This window comes from Protopterus annectens, chromosome 10.part0 (assembly GCF_019279795.1).
Source record: "Protopterus annectens isolate FY-2018-M chromosome 10.part0, PAN1.0, whole genome shotgun sequence".
In the NCBI taxonomy this organism is placed as follows: Eukaryota; Metazoa; Chordata; order Ceratodontiformes; family Protopteridae; genus Protopterus; species Protopterus annectens.
This window is the reverse complement of record NC_056744.1, coordinates 1,017,103,572-1,017,121,448: the sequence shown is the minus strand read 5'-3', so window position 1 is coordinate 1,017,121,448 and position 17,877 is coordinate 1,017,103,572. Positions and strand designations below refer to the sequence as shown.

At 43.6% G+C, this 17,877-nt stretch overlaps 1 protein-coding gene across 1 annotated transcript in view; it reads right to left on the bottom strand.

Annotated features, from left to right (window-relative positions):
* The window catches only part of SASS6 (SAS-6 centriolar assembly protein), a 1,319,564-nt gene that overhangs the window by 589,490 nt on the left and 712,197 nt on the right, over positions 1 to 17,877 (bottom strand). Inside the window, exon 8 of the mRNA XM_044085777.1 lies at positions 11,606 to 11,797. Coding sequence (XP_043941712.1) covers positions 11,606 to 11,797 — 192 coding nt within the window. The remainder of the gene's footprint in view (positions 1 to 11,605; positions 11,798 to 17,877) is intronic.

Genomic DNA, 17,877 nt, shown 5'->3' with positions numbered 1-17,877 from the left:
ATTACTCTTGGGTTGAATCCCAAAGCTGAGGATGGGTGGCTGGGCTACATAGCATTAGGAGAGGCTATGAAGCCCTGCAGAACTGCAGTGGCAAAGCCTGCTCTGGATTTAGAGTAAAGAGGTAAGTGGTAGTGCTTTGTAAAAGTGTGCACTGAACTCCAAGTTGCAGCCTCTAAGATGTCTTTAGTTGGTACTCCCCTGAGGAAGGCTGCTGAAGTGGCTGCTGCTCTGGTAGAATGAGGTCTAATGCCCTGAGGCACTGGTTTGACATGCTGAGAATAGCAGAAACGGATGCAATGGCCTATCCATTTAGAAATAGTCTGTTTTGAGATAGCCTTTCCTTGTGATCCTGCAGCATATGACACTAAAAGTTGCTCAGTTTTTCTGAAAGCTTTAGTTCTGTCCAAGTAGAAGCGTAGCTGCCTGTGTATGTCCAAAGAATGCAGAATTTTCTCACCCTTGTTCTGTGGGTTTGGATAAAAGGTAGGCAAGTGAATGGTTTGGTTGAGGGCCACACTGGACACCACCTTAGGCATAAAGGTTGGGTTTGTCCTCAGGGAAACGTCTGAATGAAAAATGATAAAAGGTTCCGCAGCCATGAGTGCTTGTAACTCTGAGACTCGTCTTGCAGAGGTTACTGCTAGGAGCAAAGCTGTTTTCCAGGATAAGAATTTTATATCCGCCGTTGAGGCTGGCTCAAAAGGAGGCAGTGTGAGTTTTTACAAGACATAATTGAGGTCCCATGGCAGAACTGGCACTCTCCTTGGAGGCCTGATGTTTTTGGCCCCTCTGAGGTACTGCCTTATTAAAGAATGAGAAAAGATAGGTGGTTCCGTGTTGTAATGGGCTGAAATGGCAGAGGCATGAATCTTAGTTGATGAAAAAGAAAGGCCTTTGTCCAGCATCTCAGTTAGGTATTGTAAAATCTGAGGGATATTTGGTACATACGTGTCAATGCCTTGCTCCTGGTTCCAAGCACAGAATCTCTTCCATTTTTCTGCATAAGATTTTCTGGGACTAGGCCTCCTGGCATCCAAGATAACATCCATAACAGCTGTTGAAAGAGGAGTGTTCTGAATGGCTACATTATCCGCCATGCTGCCAGATTTAAGGTCCTGAGTTGGCTGTGCAGGATCCGATTGTTTTGTTGGATCAGCAGGTGAGAAGTTTGAGGCAATATCCATGCTGGTCCTTGAGACAAGCTCTTTAGGATTGGGTACCAGTGCTGGTGTGGCTAGTCTGGTGCAATCAGTATCATTTTTGGCTTCTCTTGTCTGACCTTTAGGAGTACCCTGGGAAGGAGAGGCAGTGGAGGAAAGGCATATACTGTTAGATTTTTCCAGCTGAAGGATAGGGCGTCCACGCTCCATGCTTGTTTGTGATAAATCCTTGTGCAAAATCTCTGTAATTGGCAGTTGTGAGAGGAGGCAAATAGATCTATGTCTGGGCATCCCCATTTCCTTGTTATCATGCTGAAGACTTGTGGATCCAGTTTCCACTCGTGGGGATCCATGAGGTTTCTGCTTAGATCGTCTGCCAGAGTATTTGTTTTTCCTGGCAGGAATTGTGCTTGCAGGTGAACTTAAGTCAATGCTGTGTCCCATAAGGTCATTGCTTGTCTGCAGAGGGGGTAGGAATGTGTACCTTCCTGCTTGTTTATGTACCACATGACCGCAGTATTGTCTGTCTTTATCAGTAGCTGTCCTGGATGAAGTAGATCCTTGAAAGCTGTCCGGGCATTCTGAACAGCTAGCATCCCTTTTTGATTGATGTGAAGATGCATCTGTCCTGTAGGCCATGTGCCCTGAATACATTTTCCTGCCATATGGGCCCCCAGGCATAATCTGATGCATCCGTTGTCAGTGTATGTCTGGCTGTGGGTAAACTGAATGGCAGACCCTTGTTGTGGTGACAGGCCTCTGCCCACCATTGAAACTCCTGTTGCAGGCAGGGAATGAGGGTAATTACTGTCTCCAGGCTGTGGCAATGCTGAGTCCAAACACTTTTTAGATACCATTGTAATTTCCTCATATGCAGTCTGGCATATGGAATTAGTAGAATGCAGGATGCTATGAAACCCAAAGCCTGCAGGATTTTCCTTGCAGATAACTGGGTGTTTGTTGCCAAATTTTTTAAGTAAGAAGTCAGTTGTTTTTTGTTTGTCTGGCGTGAGATAAGCCATCTGGGCAGTTGTATTTAAGCTTGCACCCAGGAATATTATCTCTTGAGAGGGCACTAGTTTGGATTTCTTTTCGTTTGCTGTGCACCCTAGGCAAGTTAGTAATCTTTTTACAAATGGCAGATACTTTAGAAGAATGTCTTTGTTCTCTGCTTGAATAAAGCAGTCGTCCAAGTAGGGACATATTTGAATTCCTCTTTGTCTGCAAAATGCAATTACTGGTGCCAGGCATTTTGTGAAGACCCTGGGTGCAGTAGATAAGCCAAAGGGCAGTACAGAGAATTGGTAGTGCATTGAGCTGGCTATGAATCTGAGGCATCTTCTGCAGGACTGTCTGATTGGGACATGCAGGTATGCCTCTTTTAAGTCTAAAGTTACGAACCAAGCCTTCTTGCCCAACATGGGCAGTAGCTGCTGAAGAGTCAACATCTTGAATTTTGGAACCTCCAGAAACGTGTTTAGTATAGACAGGTCCAGTATTGGTTTCCAGGTTTTGTCCTTTCTGGGTACTAAGATAAGTCTGGAGTAAAATCCTTGCCCCTGCTCTTGTTGTGGTACTTGTTGAATGGCCCTCATGTCCATGAGGGCTGTAATTTGCTTTTGTGCCTCTGCCCATTGATTGTGTGGCAGGTCTAGCATACCTTTTGACCTTGGTAGGGTGTGAAAATGGAATCTGTAGCCTTGGGACACTATGTTCAAGACCCATTTGTCTTGGATAACCATTTGCCAATTTGATGATAAAAGTGCTAGTTTTCCCCCTAAGGGGGCTGTCAAAAGAAAAGTGCTTGGATCTGGCAGAGGAAAGTCATTGGGACTGTTTCCTGTAAGGTTGTGTTTTGTCTTCTCCACTTTTGGAGGTAGGAGCACCCCATTGTTTAGGCCTGTATGAGCGTTGGGGCTGAGATCTGCCTCTGGGACGCCTGTATCTGCCTCTTTGTGGTCTGTCTGACACTGGAAAGGACCAATTTTTTGAAGGTCAGTTCCTACTAAATCTGGGTGGTTGCACCTGTAAGAAATCCTTAACTGTCTGCATGGATTTCGCTTTATCCTCCATTTTCTTCAACACCTCTTCTGCTTTAGCGCCAAATAAAGTATCATGCTGTAATGGGGCATCTAATAATTTTGCTTTAACATGATCAGGCAGGTTCTGTTCCTTTAACCAAGCATGCCTTCTAATAACAGAACCTGTAACAGCAGCCCTGCAAGAGGCCTCCAGTGAATCATAACCACATTGCAAAGTATGCTTTCCCACTTGTTCAGCTGCATGCAATAAATCCTGCATTTCCTTGTTCTCTGAACATTCAGTATTTGTCAACATTTTCTATTTAAGCATTGACATTAAGTATTGTTGATATTTAAGCATATGAAACTGACAATTTAAAGCCCTTACAGCCAAGGTAGCAGAAGTGTAAACCTTTTTCCCCATCTGTCCAGTGCCCTAGAATCCCTATCAGAGGGGACAGGGTTTTTTGCAGTGGAAGCTTTGACCCCTTTGGGACTCTGAAATATAGTTTCTGGGTTGGGTCAACAGAAGGGTTTTTATATAGGAATTTATGAGAATCTGGGACCCTGTAGTATCTGTCTGGCTTAGCAGGTGCAGGGGGTAGAGAGTCAGGGGACAGGCCGGACTCTGAAAATACATCATCTACAATGTCTAGAACAGGCGGAATAGTAAGGGGTCTGTGCTGAGGAAGCAGCAGAAAGTCTCTGAGCCTTTTCTTAGATTCAGAATAATCTTGGCTATCCCAGTGGAAATGCTCCCTCATGGCATGCAGGGTTTCCCCAAAAGAGTAATCCTCAGGAGGAGAGGCTGAAGGAATGGATTCTTCAGCATCAGAGTCTTCATAAGGAGGCATGGAATAATCCTGTTCAGAAGAGGAATCAGAGGAAATAGAAACCTGATCAGAAGAATCATATTCTGTCTCTTGCCTAGGCCTCTTATTGGGGGTGGGGGGGTGGGAACCCCTGATCAAAGTAATTAGGTCTTCGGCCATTTTAAGCATCTGTTTTTTAGGCATGGAAGTCTGAGTAGGAGAATGCTGTACTTGTTTCTTTGTCTTTAGAGCTGCTTTAGTCTTTGTCTTTGAAGCTGAAGATGGTTTAACATATAATTGTATAGGTCTGAAGACACCCTCAGAAGCCGATGCCTGCTCAGCGGCTCCGGACCCATCTGAGGGAATGATTTCCAAGTGTCCAATACCTTGAGTATCCAGAGGCCCAGTCGGCTCCATGCGAGAGTCGGAAGCTGCCTGTGGCTCTGAGGTAGCGGGTGCCAGGGGCTGCGAAAGCGCCTCACTGAGAACCGGCGACTGGCCTAACGGTGGCCTCGTCGTCGGTTTTGGACCTTGGATGCCTATCCTTTTCCTTGTCCTTGCATTTTTTTGTAAACTCCGGTCGTCGGTTGTTCCGCCGGCATTTTATAATTAAATCTTCGGCCAAAGTAGTGAAATGCAAAATCAAACTGACGCTTAATAGTGCATTGGTTAAATCTAGCACAAAACCGACAGCTAGCAACATTGTGATCAGGGCCTAGGCAAGGAATACAGTAAGAGTGAAAATCCTTATGAGGTATTTGCTTCCCACAAGAAATACAATTGTTAACTTTTTCTGACATCGGTCTGGAGCAAGAAAAAAGTTTCCCCATCAGGGTACTTAGCCTTAATGAAGACTTCGGTTCTGAAATTCGGATTTGAAAATCTCAGGAGTCGGTCGACCGGCACTTGCGAACTGCTTTTGTTTTGGGCACCGCGAGGCAAGAAAGACTGAAGAAAATGGCGTCGGCTGCATCTTTTATACCCCTGGCGCACTGACGTCAGGGAAGAGGCGACAGCAACCGACGCCAGACCTAGACTTTGGAATTCAGGCCGACTGCGGGTAGCCTGCCAGCAGGATAACCCAAGAGTAGTGACTGCAACAGTGAAACACGATGAACATCTGATAGTGCATGTAGCCTGCTCTGCAGCAAAGGTATTTTCTGCTTATTAGGATGTGCAGGTAAGCTTCCTTTAAATCCAATGTTGCCAACCAGGCATATTTGCCTAGCATGGGAAGCAGCTGATGAGTTAGCATTTTGAATTTTGGGATTACCAAAAAAGTGTTTAGGATCGACAGGTCTAGGATAGGATGCCAGGAACTGTCTTTTCTGGGACCCAGGAAAAGTCTTGAGTAAAAACCTTGCCCCCATTCCTCTTCTGGGACAGGATGAATAGCCCTGATACTTAAGAGAGAGAACCTGCTTTTGAGCATCTGCCCATTGATTTGGGGATAGGTCAGGCCAACCGTTTGGGGTTGGTAAGGAGTGGAAGTGGAATCTGTATCCTTGGGAAACTATATTTAAAACCCATTTGTCTTGGGTAATGAGTTCCCAGTTTTTTGCATGCAGGGTGATCTTTCCCCCTAAAGGAACAGTCAGTTGAGCAGGGCTTGGAAGGATTAAGGTTGAGTCATTGTGACAGTTTACCATAGGGGGATGTCGGGATGTCTTACTACTTCCAGCTTTGGAAGTGGGAGCCCCCCACTGCTTAGGCCTGTGAGTACCTTGAGACTGAAGCCTGGGTGGTCTGCTGGCCCTAGGTTTGGACTGAGAAGGCCTGGAAGAGACAGAAAAGGACCAATTCTTAGAAGGCCAGTGTCTACTAAATCTGGGAGGCTGTACTTGCAGGAAATCTTTAACAGTTTGCATAGATTTAGCTTTTTCCTCCATCTTTTTAAGTACTTCTGCTTTGTTGCCAAACAGGCTATCTTGGTTTAAGGGAGCATCCAGCAATTTAGCTTTAACACGATCTGGCAAAGTTTGCTCCTTAAGCCAAGCATGCCTTCTAAGTACAGACCCAGTGACAGCAACCCTGCAAGATGCCTCTAATGAATCAAAACCACATTGCAAAGTATGTTTACCAACTTGTTCAGCAGAATGCATTAAATCCTGAAATTCTTTATTTTCAGCACAGTCAGGAATCAACATCATTTTCTGTTTAAGTAATACAATAATATGCTACTGATGCTTTAACATATGAAACTGGCAGTTTAAGGCCCTAATGGCAAAAGTAGCAGAAGTGCATATCTTCTTACCCCATCTGTCCAGGGCCCTGGGATCTCTATCAGAGGGGGTAGGGTTTTTGGCAGTAGTAGCCTTAATGCCTTTGGGTCCCTGTGAAATGGTCTCTGGATCTGCAGCAGGATTCTTAAAGAGGAACTTGTGAGAGTCAGGTACTCTGTAGTACCTGTCAGGTTTCCTGGGAGCCAGAGGTGAAGTGTCTGGGGCCAGGCTAGATTCCAAGAAGGCATCATCTACAATGTCCAGTACAGGAGGGACAGCTAAAGGCCTGTGCTGAGGTAGGAGTAATAATTCCCTAAGCCTCTTTTTGGAGTGAGAGTAATCCTGGCTTTCCCAGTGGAAATGCTCCCTAAGATTATGCAAACCTTCAACAAAAGAAAAATCTTCTGGAGGGGAAGCAGAGAGAATAGAGTCCTCTGCATCAGAATCTTTACAGGTAGATAAGGGCAAATTCTGGTCATCAGAAAAAACAGAAATTTCAGAATCCTGATCAGAAGAATCAGAAGGAAAATCAGTTTTAGATCTCTTAGAGGGAGAAGGGTGGCTTCCCCTGATCATCAGAAGAAACAGAAATTTCAGAATCCTGATCAGAAGAATCAGAAGGAAAATCAGTTCTAGGTCTCTTAGAGGGAGAAAGGTGGCTTCCCCTGATTAGAGTAATAAGGTCTTCAGCCATTCTTATCATTTGTTTTTTAGGCATATGGGCCTGACCATGCGGTCTGGGCATCGGTTTTCTAGGCGTGGATCGAGTTTTAGGCCTTGAAGAAGAAGATGGCGTCGGTTTAATATGCAAGTCAGTAGGCCTGAATACACCCTCAGAAGCCGGTGCCTGCACAGCGGCTCCAGACCCATCCAAGGTAGAGACATCAGCAGGTTCTATAGTCGAAGAAGCATCCTGTGGTATACCGGACTCCGAATGGGTCTCAGTAGAGGCCTGCAAATCTGAAGTAGCGGGTATCAGGGGCTGCAAAAGCACCTCACTGAGTACCGGCAAATTGGCGACTAGCTTAATGGAAGCATCGTCAGCAGCGTTGGACCTATGCGGTCTGTCTGTCTTTATCTTTGCATTTTTTCAGAATGTCGGTAGTCGGGTGGCTTACTGAAGCCATTTCTGGATAATTGAACTGAGTACCAAAATAGTTAGATGCGAAAATAAACCGACAACGAATAGTTCGAGGATTGAATAAGGCACAAAACCGACAGCGAGGAACGTCGTGGTCTGGGCCTAAGCAAGGAATGCAGTATGAATGAAAATCTTTAAGAGGTATTTTCTTTCCACAAGTACTACAACTGTTCACTTTTACTGACGTCGATTTAGAGCAACAAAAATCCCCACCAATGGGGTACTTAGCTTTGTTGAAGACTTCGGATCTGAAACTTGAAAACGAAAATTTCAGGAGTCGGCCGACCAGCACTTGCAAATTGCTTCTGCTTCGGGCAGCGCACGGCAAGAAAGACTGATGTAATGGCGTCAGCTGCAAGCTTTATACCCCCAACTACCTGATGTCATGGAAGATGAGACAGCAACCGACACAAGACCCAAGACTTTGAAAATCAGGCCAACTGAGGGCTACCTGCAAGCAGATAACCCAAATCTAATGACTGCAACAGTGAAACAAGAAGATCATCAGGTATTCCTCTTTCTTTTACCAAAAACTACTTTACAAAAATAATTAATAACCTGAATTATATACTGTGCTAGTCCAAATAAACTACTCGTATCCAAAGAAATTTGAGGAAGAGTAGATACAAGATTGATTTTCTGCTTTGTTTTCACAGGAAAAATGGGGTCAACAGTGTTGGTAATGGTAGCAGCTTCAAAAGAGATGGGTACCGCATTCTGACACAACAGATACATTTTCTCTGTTCCCTCTCCCAGGGAAAACAAGAGTGGCTCTCCCTTACTCACTAAGGGGACCCCAACAGCTGCAGAGGAGGTGGCTAACCCACTGTCTATACTGTCTCTGGGGACTACACCTGATGGATCTGGGGTAAAAGATGACTAGTTTGCGGTACAACAGAACATTTCCTCATCATTCAATCCATGTCAACTTCTGACATACTCTGGGAAGACCTGACAGAGGAAGTGCTAGACTGAGGCATGACAACTCCTTGGGGTTTCCTGTAGAAAGGGAGAATGGAGCCAAGGGGGGGACTGGCTCCAGGGAAAACTGAGGTGTTTGGATACTTGAAGATTTAGCTGTCATCATGGTCAGATCCGAAGTGGTCAAATCTGATCTTTTCGGAATTTTGGATGGTGACTGCCAAGACCACAGCAGAAATAGGAGAGCTGATTGGAGACCACTTCCTGTGTTCCCTGGCCTCCGAAAAGGACTACAATTTCTTTGATGGAGTTTGAGTCCTAGAAACACAGAAGAAGATGCTGCAGAAGTAGCAGAGGAAGGCAGCAAACCTTTCAACATGAGTTTATTGCACCAGTTGCTCAAGGCCCTGGTATTAAAACCGATGCAAACAGAACATTGAGTGTAAGGGTGGGCTGCACCCAAACAGTAAAGCACTCCCTGCTGGCATCAGAATAGGGAATCTTATACCCAAAGGAAGTGCACTTTTTGAAATTTGCAGTTAGTCAGCCATTATGGTCAAAAAAGTAGAGAAAGAAGGATAGTCTTTTTTTGGAAAAGTACCAAAAGATAAAAGCATACCAACAATGGTAGCGGAAAATACCCTTTGAAACATTGAAAGGATAGGAAGGAAAGAGTACCAATGATGGTGCAGAGAAATATCCAAGTGCAGGGTAGGAAAAAATGGGAGGAAATTAGAATACCCTAAAGCAAGAAAACAAAAACAATAGGAGAGGAGGAAGGAAGAGTGAGAAAGAAGTAATTTGAAACAAGAATAAAACACTAAAATATTTACAATCCATACAAAATACACCTTCGAACTCGTGAGAGCAGGACCCACGTCTTAAAGCAATAAAGTGGCAAATGAAATCTGGGGTACTATAGAATACACGGGCATGATGAGTAATGGGAGGAGCTTGAGAGTTGGATCTAAGAGAATATGTAATTGCACCGAGACAGATCAGAGATTGGATCTGAGACCCAAATGATGAGGAATGAATGAAAATGACATCAGATCACAGTAATAAGCACTTTAAAACACTATGCCAGCCTCACAAAAGTAAAATAACCACAATTTCTCCACAGGAAATGCTTTCAGTTATGTTATACTGCTTTTAAATTGACAGGAAAAACAAGTGCTCATTTAAAAGTGTGTTACAGTCTTGTAACAGTCTGTTAAAACATAATACAACACACCTAGCTTTAAAATAACTTCTCTGAAGAGGAAAGTGATGAAACGGCAACAGATATAAGAAAATGGACGTTTTTTTTTTCTCTAAAGGGAACACAGCAGGTTTTAGACACCTATAAAAGGTTCTCTATTTGTCAGCACATTTATCGGCAAAACTCAGTTCCGTCATTTCTCCATCCTGCCTTGCAGCTACTTTCTTAGGTTCATAGGTTCATACTAGGCTATCTGCCCTGAGGCAATTATAAGCCTAGCCCAATTCTGTATGGCTTACGCCACCCCTTGATTTGAGTATACTGTGCCCTTTAAGGTTTAGTTTACTGTGCCTCTGTCTAATAGTGACACGGGAGTAATCCCTGGGACAAACCTACGATCCCCCATCCACCTATCGAGATTCTTCTTGAAGAGATTCAGTGAGGTGCTCTGCCTCACATGAACTGGAATTCTATTCCAGAGCAAAGGGAGCCTCTGGGTTATGAACCTGTCCCTCCAGCAAGTTCTATTTATTTCTGTGCTGAGGTTCATGTCCCTCGAGCATGTGGCTCTAAGGGATTTAGATTTACTGAGGTGGAGCATGTCCATTAATTCTGGATTTGACATAGCTTTGTATGTCAGGCATAAATCGCCTCGAAGTAGGCGGTATGCAACTGAGTAGAGCTGGAGTTTTTTTAACCGAGCAGCATATGGCATCTGTTTGAGACCCTTGATCCTCTTGGTGAGATACTTTTGGGGTCTTTCTAATTGCTGCAGGTATCAGGTAAGGTACATCCCAAAAGGGGCATTGTATTCTATGATGTGCCTGATGAGGAATGAATAAAGGGGCACGATTACCTCTCTTGATCTAGATGTGAAACCCTTTGTGATGAGGTGGGCTATGTAGAAGGTCTTTCTAACCACTTTGGCAATGTGGCTTTCAAAGGAGAGATTGCTATCAACTTGGGTCCCCAGGTCCCTAATAACTTTCTCTGTACTTAATGGGTTTCCGCTTATGTGGTAATTTGTGGGCACATTGTTTTTGCCAAAGGGTATGACTATACATTTTTTGGCATTTAGCTTTAGACCATGGTGCTGGCACCAGTTATCTGTCTCTGTGAGACCTTTTTGAAAGATGTTTGTGTCAGCTGGAGAGTTGATTATGGCGCCCAGTTTGCCGTCGTCTGCGAACTTGGTGAGCCATAGTCCTCGCACGTTTGCCTGTACCTCGGAAAAGTATATACCGAACAAAATGTGATGATAATTAGCAGGATGGAGTTTGGTCATAGCCCAATAATTGTTTTGCTTAAACCACTGTATATCTCCTGCTTACAAATCTTATTATAGCTAGTCTTATGGATAGCCTTGTTAGTAACAATCCATTTTTATATATCTTCTCCTTTACTTTATTAAAATGCTTATATTTGCAGGATGGAGTTTGGTCATAGCCCAGTAATTGTTTTGCTTAAACCACTGTATATCTATAACTGACTAATTTTATTTTATTTGTGTCTGGACTGCACAGTTCTTTTTCCTAGTATCAGTGTTTAAAAAGTGTGTCAACCAAATGCTAGTCTATTATCAGAAGTATACTGTTATTTACTTCATATTACTAGAAATACAAATTGCGACATAATCAATTCCCACTATGAGGGGGCGAACCTAGACCCTGTAAGTAGTCCAATAATCTGAGATAAGTTCTCATTTAAATTAGACTGTAACAGACCTTTAATGCCAGTATACTTTATAGCAACATCCTAACCCATATTAAGCAGATTTAAAATACCATTAAGTATGGCCCTGATGGCCCTGTCTCTGTCACAGTCCAGTGTGAATCAACAAAGGCGTATATATACCTATATATATTTATAGCTATCTATGTATATTGACACACACACACACACACACACACACACACACACACACACACAAATTCACACTTTTTGTTCAAAGTTACATTTTACAACTGTCAATGTGCTTAAATTAAGATGCTGATGTTTTAATTCATTTTTAATTCAAAGGAACAATTTCAGCTAATTATCATCACATTTTGTTCTAATAATTGTCAGACTAATGTGAACTACTATAGAAAATACCAATGTTAAGGTAATATTGGTTAGCATTCTTACATCTTCTATCCCAGAAATCTTGGCTTTAAGTTCTCTGATGCTGGACTCGGCTTTGTATCTCCTTTCAGACAGCTCTTTATTTGTTAATTCAGTTTCATTCAGTCTGCTCTGTAATTGCTGGATGCTTTCCTGATGCAGGTTTTCAAGCTCCTTTCGCTGTTGTTCTAACTGTTGCTGGTACTGTGTCTGAGTCTGTACAAAAGGAATGCAATACTCATTAGGCCAGGCACAAAGAAAAAAAAAGGGAAGAACAATACTAAACAAATAGCAAAGCATTTGCTTCTTTAGTCAAACAATGCATCTTCATTTAATTATCTGTATGTGTAATGTTTTTCACAATATAAGGCATTTTTATCTTTTTAACAGGAAGAGGAACAGGGATGAAGTCTTGTAGGTATTTTTTGTGCCTTAAATCAGTGTCTATATCATTAAATAGAATAGGAAGAATGTCGAATGCTCTAATGAGTGAAACTGCCGAAACTCGAGTGTCCGTTATTGAGGTCTTAGTAAAGTGTAGAGTGGAATATTTGCCCTTTCCTCACTGTAGTGCGATCTCGGAGTTGGAATATATATTTAGCAGGGGGTGTGGGGGGCAGTTTCGCTCATTAGAGCATTCGACATTCTTCCTATTTGATTTTATAATATAGACCCTTAAGTCAGGCAGTTTTCAGATAATACTCAATAACTTTACACTTGTTTAAAGCAAATAACCAATTTCCACCATATTAACTGCCATTCTTTTTCCTTTCTATTTCACTTCTGCAGAGTGATACACTTTGTTCTAAATGAACAAGGCATTAGTTTTGATGTGTTCTCAGGATTAATATCACAAAAATAACCACATTCATAATGGGATACAAACCCTGGGGAGCACTTTCTGTGCAGTGACGGCACCACCTAAGGCACTTAAGCTGCCATCTTGACAGATATTTTGAAGCAGGATATACCCAAGCATTTGTCACTGTAAATGACTGCTTGTAAAAGAGAGTGTAGCTAAAGGGCACTGATAGTAAAGATGTGTGGTTAATAAAATGATATAATGTTCAGTGACTTGGTTTGTTAAGCAGTATGTTTAATACCACAGACAAGCAAGAATGTGAAAAACTGGATCAAAATTTGAGAAATAGTTATCTGCTACTCATAAATCCTGTATAACACATTTTGAATGCACCAAAGGAGTACTGGCTTAAACTATACCTGCCATCTGCCTTAGACTTTCTCACCGTATTGAATAACACCTTTAACAACTAATGGTGCAGTTCAGCCCTAGTGTAAACCAACAGTGTGCAATGATAAGTTATGTTTTTGTGCTGATTTTCATTGTTTTTATACTTCTAAAAGTAGCATTCCAAAACCTGATCCATCCAACTGCTCCAAATTGATGAAGGTAGATGCATCTTCTGAAAAGAACATACTGAAAGTTATAAAAAAAGAACCTATGTACTCACCATAACGTTCCATCTGAGTAGGTAAACTTCATTTGTCAGCAACCTGTGATCCGATATGGATCCGATACCCACAGGTTGATGGACAAATTAAGATAACTACTTCAGATAACTTGGTTTACTTACTACAACAGCTATCAATAAAGTACAGCTTTGTAACTACCATAAATGTAGATGTCCGATAGATATGCAACTATGGGTTACATATGGGTTGAATACCATAGCCAAGCTGGGGGGTGGTAGGATCTAAGATAAGGATGGTGTAGCTAAAATGCCCTGCAGGACTGCTGAAGCAAAGCCTGCTCGGGATCTGGAATATAAAGGCAGGTTGTAATGCTTGGAAAATGTATGCACGGAGCTCCATGTAGCAGCTTCTAGAATGTCCTTTGTAGCCACCCCTCTTAGAAAGGCTGTGGAGGTGGCTGTAGCTCTGGTGGAGTGTGGCCTGATATTGGCTGGCACACCTTTTCCATGGAAAGAGTAGCAGAATCTGATGCAGTTTCCAATCCATTTTGAAATTGTTTGCTTGGAAATTGCCTTTCCTTGTACTCCAGCTGCGTAGGCTACAAATAGTTGGTCTGACTTTCTGTTGGCCTTTGTTCTGTCCAAGTAGTAGCGCAATTGTCTGTGTATGTCCAAAGTGTGCAGAAGCTTTTCTCCTTTATTTTGAGGATTGGGAAAGAAAGTAGGCAGGTGAATTGCTTGATTTAGAGAAACCCTGGATATCACCTTTGAGAAATTGCAATTCTGAAGATGCTGCTGGCTCAAAAGGTGGAAGGGTTAATTTTTCCAAGATGAAGTTGAGGTCCCATGCAGGCACTGGTGGTTTCCTTGGAGGTTTGATATTCTTTATCCCTCTTAGAAACTGTCTTAGCAAAGGATGTGAAAACACAGGTGGATCACAGTTGTATTTTGCTGAAATTGCTGAAGCGTGTATTTTTATGAAAGAATATGAAAGGCCATGGAGAAGCATTTCTGCCAAGTATTCTAGTATCTGTGGGATGCTCATTACTGATGCATCCTGACCCCTGTTGGCATTCCAGATGTTGAATCTCTTCCAACTGGCTGAATAAGTTTTTCTGGTGGAAGGCCTGCATGCTTCCAGTAAGATCTCTTGAACTTTTTTGGAGAGAGAGATATGGGGAGAAATCATGGAACCCTCCAAGCTGTCAGTTGCAATGTTTGCAAGTTGGGATGAACAGTCCTGTAATTGTGCAGAGTTATAAGCAGAGGCCATTGAGGCAGGGGCCACGGCTTGGTGCGAGTTATGCTCCTTAGTAATGGATACCAGTGCTGCCTCGGCCAGTCTGGAGCTATGAAAATGCCCTTCGGTTGTTCTGCTTTGATCTTCAGTAACACCTTGGTCATTAATGGTAGAGGTGGGAATGCATAGATTGTTCAAGAATTCCAGCTGAAGGAGAGAGCATCCATTCTCCAGGCTTGAGGATGGTGTGTCCTTGAGCAAAACTTCTTCAGATGATGTTTGAGGTGTGAGGCAAAGAGATCTATGTCCGGCCTTCCTCATGCATGAGTTATTTGTGAAAAAATGTCTGGATGCAACATCCATTCGTGCGGATCCATAATGTTTCTGCTTAGACTGTCCGCCAGAACATTGTCCTTGCCTGGAACAAACTGGGATTGCAACTGTATGTTCAGTTTCAGGGACTTTTCCCAAAGAGTCATTGTTAGTCTGCAGAGGGGGTAAGAATGGGTGCCTCCCTGTTTGTTTATGTACCACATAACAGTGGTGTTGTCTGTCCTTATTAACAGATGACCTTGCTGAAGAAATTTTCCGAAGGCCTCGATTGCATGAATCACTGCCAACATCTCTTTTTGATTGATGTGCAGATGCAATTCCCGGGGAGCCCATTGCCCTTGAATGCATCTGCCCTCCATGTGCACCCCCCCATCCATGATCTGAGGCGTCTGTTGTAATGGTTTGGCTTGCTTGAGGTTTGCTGAAGGACATGCCTTTGTTTAGCAGGCTTGCTTGTGCCCACCACAAAAATTCCTTTTGTAGACATGGAATGAGTGGAATAGTTGCTTCTAAGTTGTGGCTGTGTTGAGACCATAAACTTTTTAGGTACCATTGTAGTTTTCTCATGTGTAGTCTTGCCAGTGGAATCAGAAGAATGCAAGATGCCATGTAACCCAGGGCCTGCAGGATCTTCCTTGCAGTCATCTGGGTGTGCTTTGCTAGGCTTTTGAAGTAAACTGGTAATTGTTCTTGTTTTTCTTCTGTGAGGAAAGCCATTTGTGAATCTGTGTCCAGTTTGGCTCCTAGAAAAATTATTTGTTGGGATGGCAGTAGTCTTGATTTTTGAATGTTGACTGTGTATCCCAAAGCCTGCAGTAGATGAATGACATAGTCCAAGTTTCTTATCAAGGCTTGCTTGCTGTCCGCTTGAATAAGGCAGTCGTCCAGGTAAGGGTATATTTGTATCCCCTGGAGTCTGCAGTGCGCAATTACTGATGCCAGGCATTTCGTGAATACTCTGGGCGCAGTAGATAAGCCAAAAGGCAATGCTGAGAATTGATAATGCTCTGGCCCTGCAAGAAATCTGAGGTATCTTCTGCAGTTCTGTCTGATTGGGACATGCAGGTATGCCTCCTTGAGGTCCAGAGTAAACAGTCAAGACCCCTTGCCCAGCATGGGAAGGAGTTGCTGTAACGTCAGCATTTTGAATTTTGGCACAATGAGAAAAGTGTTTAGAGCGGACAAGTCTAGTATAGGTCTCCATTGCTTTTCTTTTCTTGGAACAAGGAGCAGTCTTGAGTAGAATCCCTGGCCTTGTTCCTGAGGAGGAACCTTTTCTATTGCTTTGATTTGTAGTAGCTTTGAAACTTGTAAGAGTGCCTCTGCCCTTTGATTGTGTGGCAGGTTTGGCATGCCTTGTCTTGCTGGTAAGGTATGGAAGTGGAACCTGTAACCTTTGTCTATTATGTCCAAAATCCATTGGTCCTTTGTAAAACCGTGCCAATTTTTTGAAAATAATGATAATTTTCCGCCTAAAGGTGCTTCTCTTTGAGCCTTGGTCGGTGGTGTCAAAGTCAAGTCATTGTGGTTGTACCTGTGGAGCAGCGCCACTTCTCTGATTTGTTGATTGCCATTGGCGGCCCCTGTAGGAGCCTCGGTATTGCCCTCTACCTCGAGCACGCCTGTTTTTTCCCCTTTGGAACTTGTCAGTGTCTGGAAAGGACCAATTCTTTGAAGGCCAATTCCTGCTGAACCTTGGTGGCTGAACCTGGAGGAAATCTTTGACTGTTTGTACTGATTTAGCTTTTTCCTCTATTGATTTGAACACACCCTGTGCATTAGCACCAAATAGCTTATCTTTTTCCAGAGGTGCATCTAGAAGCTTTATTTTAACATGATCTGGCAATGTCTGTTCTTTCAACCAAGCATGTCTACGTATGACGGCCCCTGTCATAGCTGACCTACATGAAGCTTCCAATGCATCATAACCACACTGAAGAAAATGATTGCTAACCTGCTGAGTGTTATGTACCAAATCCTGCAAGGCCTTTCTATCTAAAGGCTCAGGAGAGGCTAATTTTTTTTGTAAATCATCCATCAAGAAATCCTGATACTGAAACATATGAAAAAGACAGTTAAGTGCCCTCATGGCAAGGGTGGATGAAGTATAAACTTTTTTACCCCACCTCTCCAGGAACCTAGATTCCCTGTCTGCGGGCAAAGGATTTTTGGCCATGGCGGTGGCCACTCCTTTGGGCCCCTGAGAAATAGTTTCTAGATCAACAGAGTGTGCCTTAAAGAGATGTTTATGAGTTTCAGGAACCCTGTAATATCTGTCCGGCTTGGCCGGAGCAGGGGGGAGAGAATCAGGAGAAGTACTGGAGTCTGAGAACACATCATCCAATACATCCAACACTGGGGGTATAGCTAAAGGCATGTGCTGGGGTAACTTGAGGAAAGTCCAAAGCCTTTTCCTGGAGTCGGAGAAATCCTGGCCCTGCCACTGAAAATGCTCTCTCATGGAGTGGAGAATCTCCCCGAAAGAAATATCCTCAGGAGGAGAGGCAGAGGGAATGGATTCATCAGCATCCGAATCCTCGTAGGCCGGGAAAGATTCTTCCAGGGAATCTGAATGGTCTGACTCACCAGAGGCCTCCTCTGAGGAAAGAGTATCCACCTGCTCAACCCTAGGCCTTTTGTCTGAAGGCGGCTGAGAATCTCTGTCTGGATGAGCCTGAGAGCCCCTGATTAAAGAAATTAGATCTGCAGCTAAAGTCATGATCTGTTTATCAGAAGTTGAACCCTGTGGAAAAGATTTAGGAGGGTGAGGCTTAGCCTGGCTGGCAGCCTTAGCACGTGTGTAGGCCTTAATGGACATAGGCACAGGAGGCCTTGCTGCCCCACGTGCTGGAGTAACTTTGTCCACCGGTATGGTGTCAGGCAAATCTTGGGCTTCGGTTTCAGGGGGAAAATCAACAACCGGCACCGGGGTAGCCTCCAGTACCGAAGTGAGCGGTAAAACGGTGTCGTCGGCCTGGAGCGGTTGAATTACCGCCTCCGAAGAGACCGATGCACTCGCGGTAGGCTTTAGCGTGGTGTCGGTGGAAGTCGCGGGCTGCGGATGTCGGTCCCGGTCCTTCTGTTTTTTGGAAGTATGTGCTGTCGGTAGTTCCGACGGCATGATATAGGAGTAATTTTCTCCAAAAAAGTCTACAGCAAATTCTGTCCGGTGCTTAAGTGTGCGCTTATTGAAGCAAGCACAGGCCGAGACGTCGTGGTCTGGGCCGAGGCAGGGAAGGCAGTAAGAATGGAAGTCCTTATGAGGTATTTGTCTACCACAAGACAAGCAA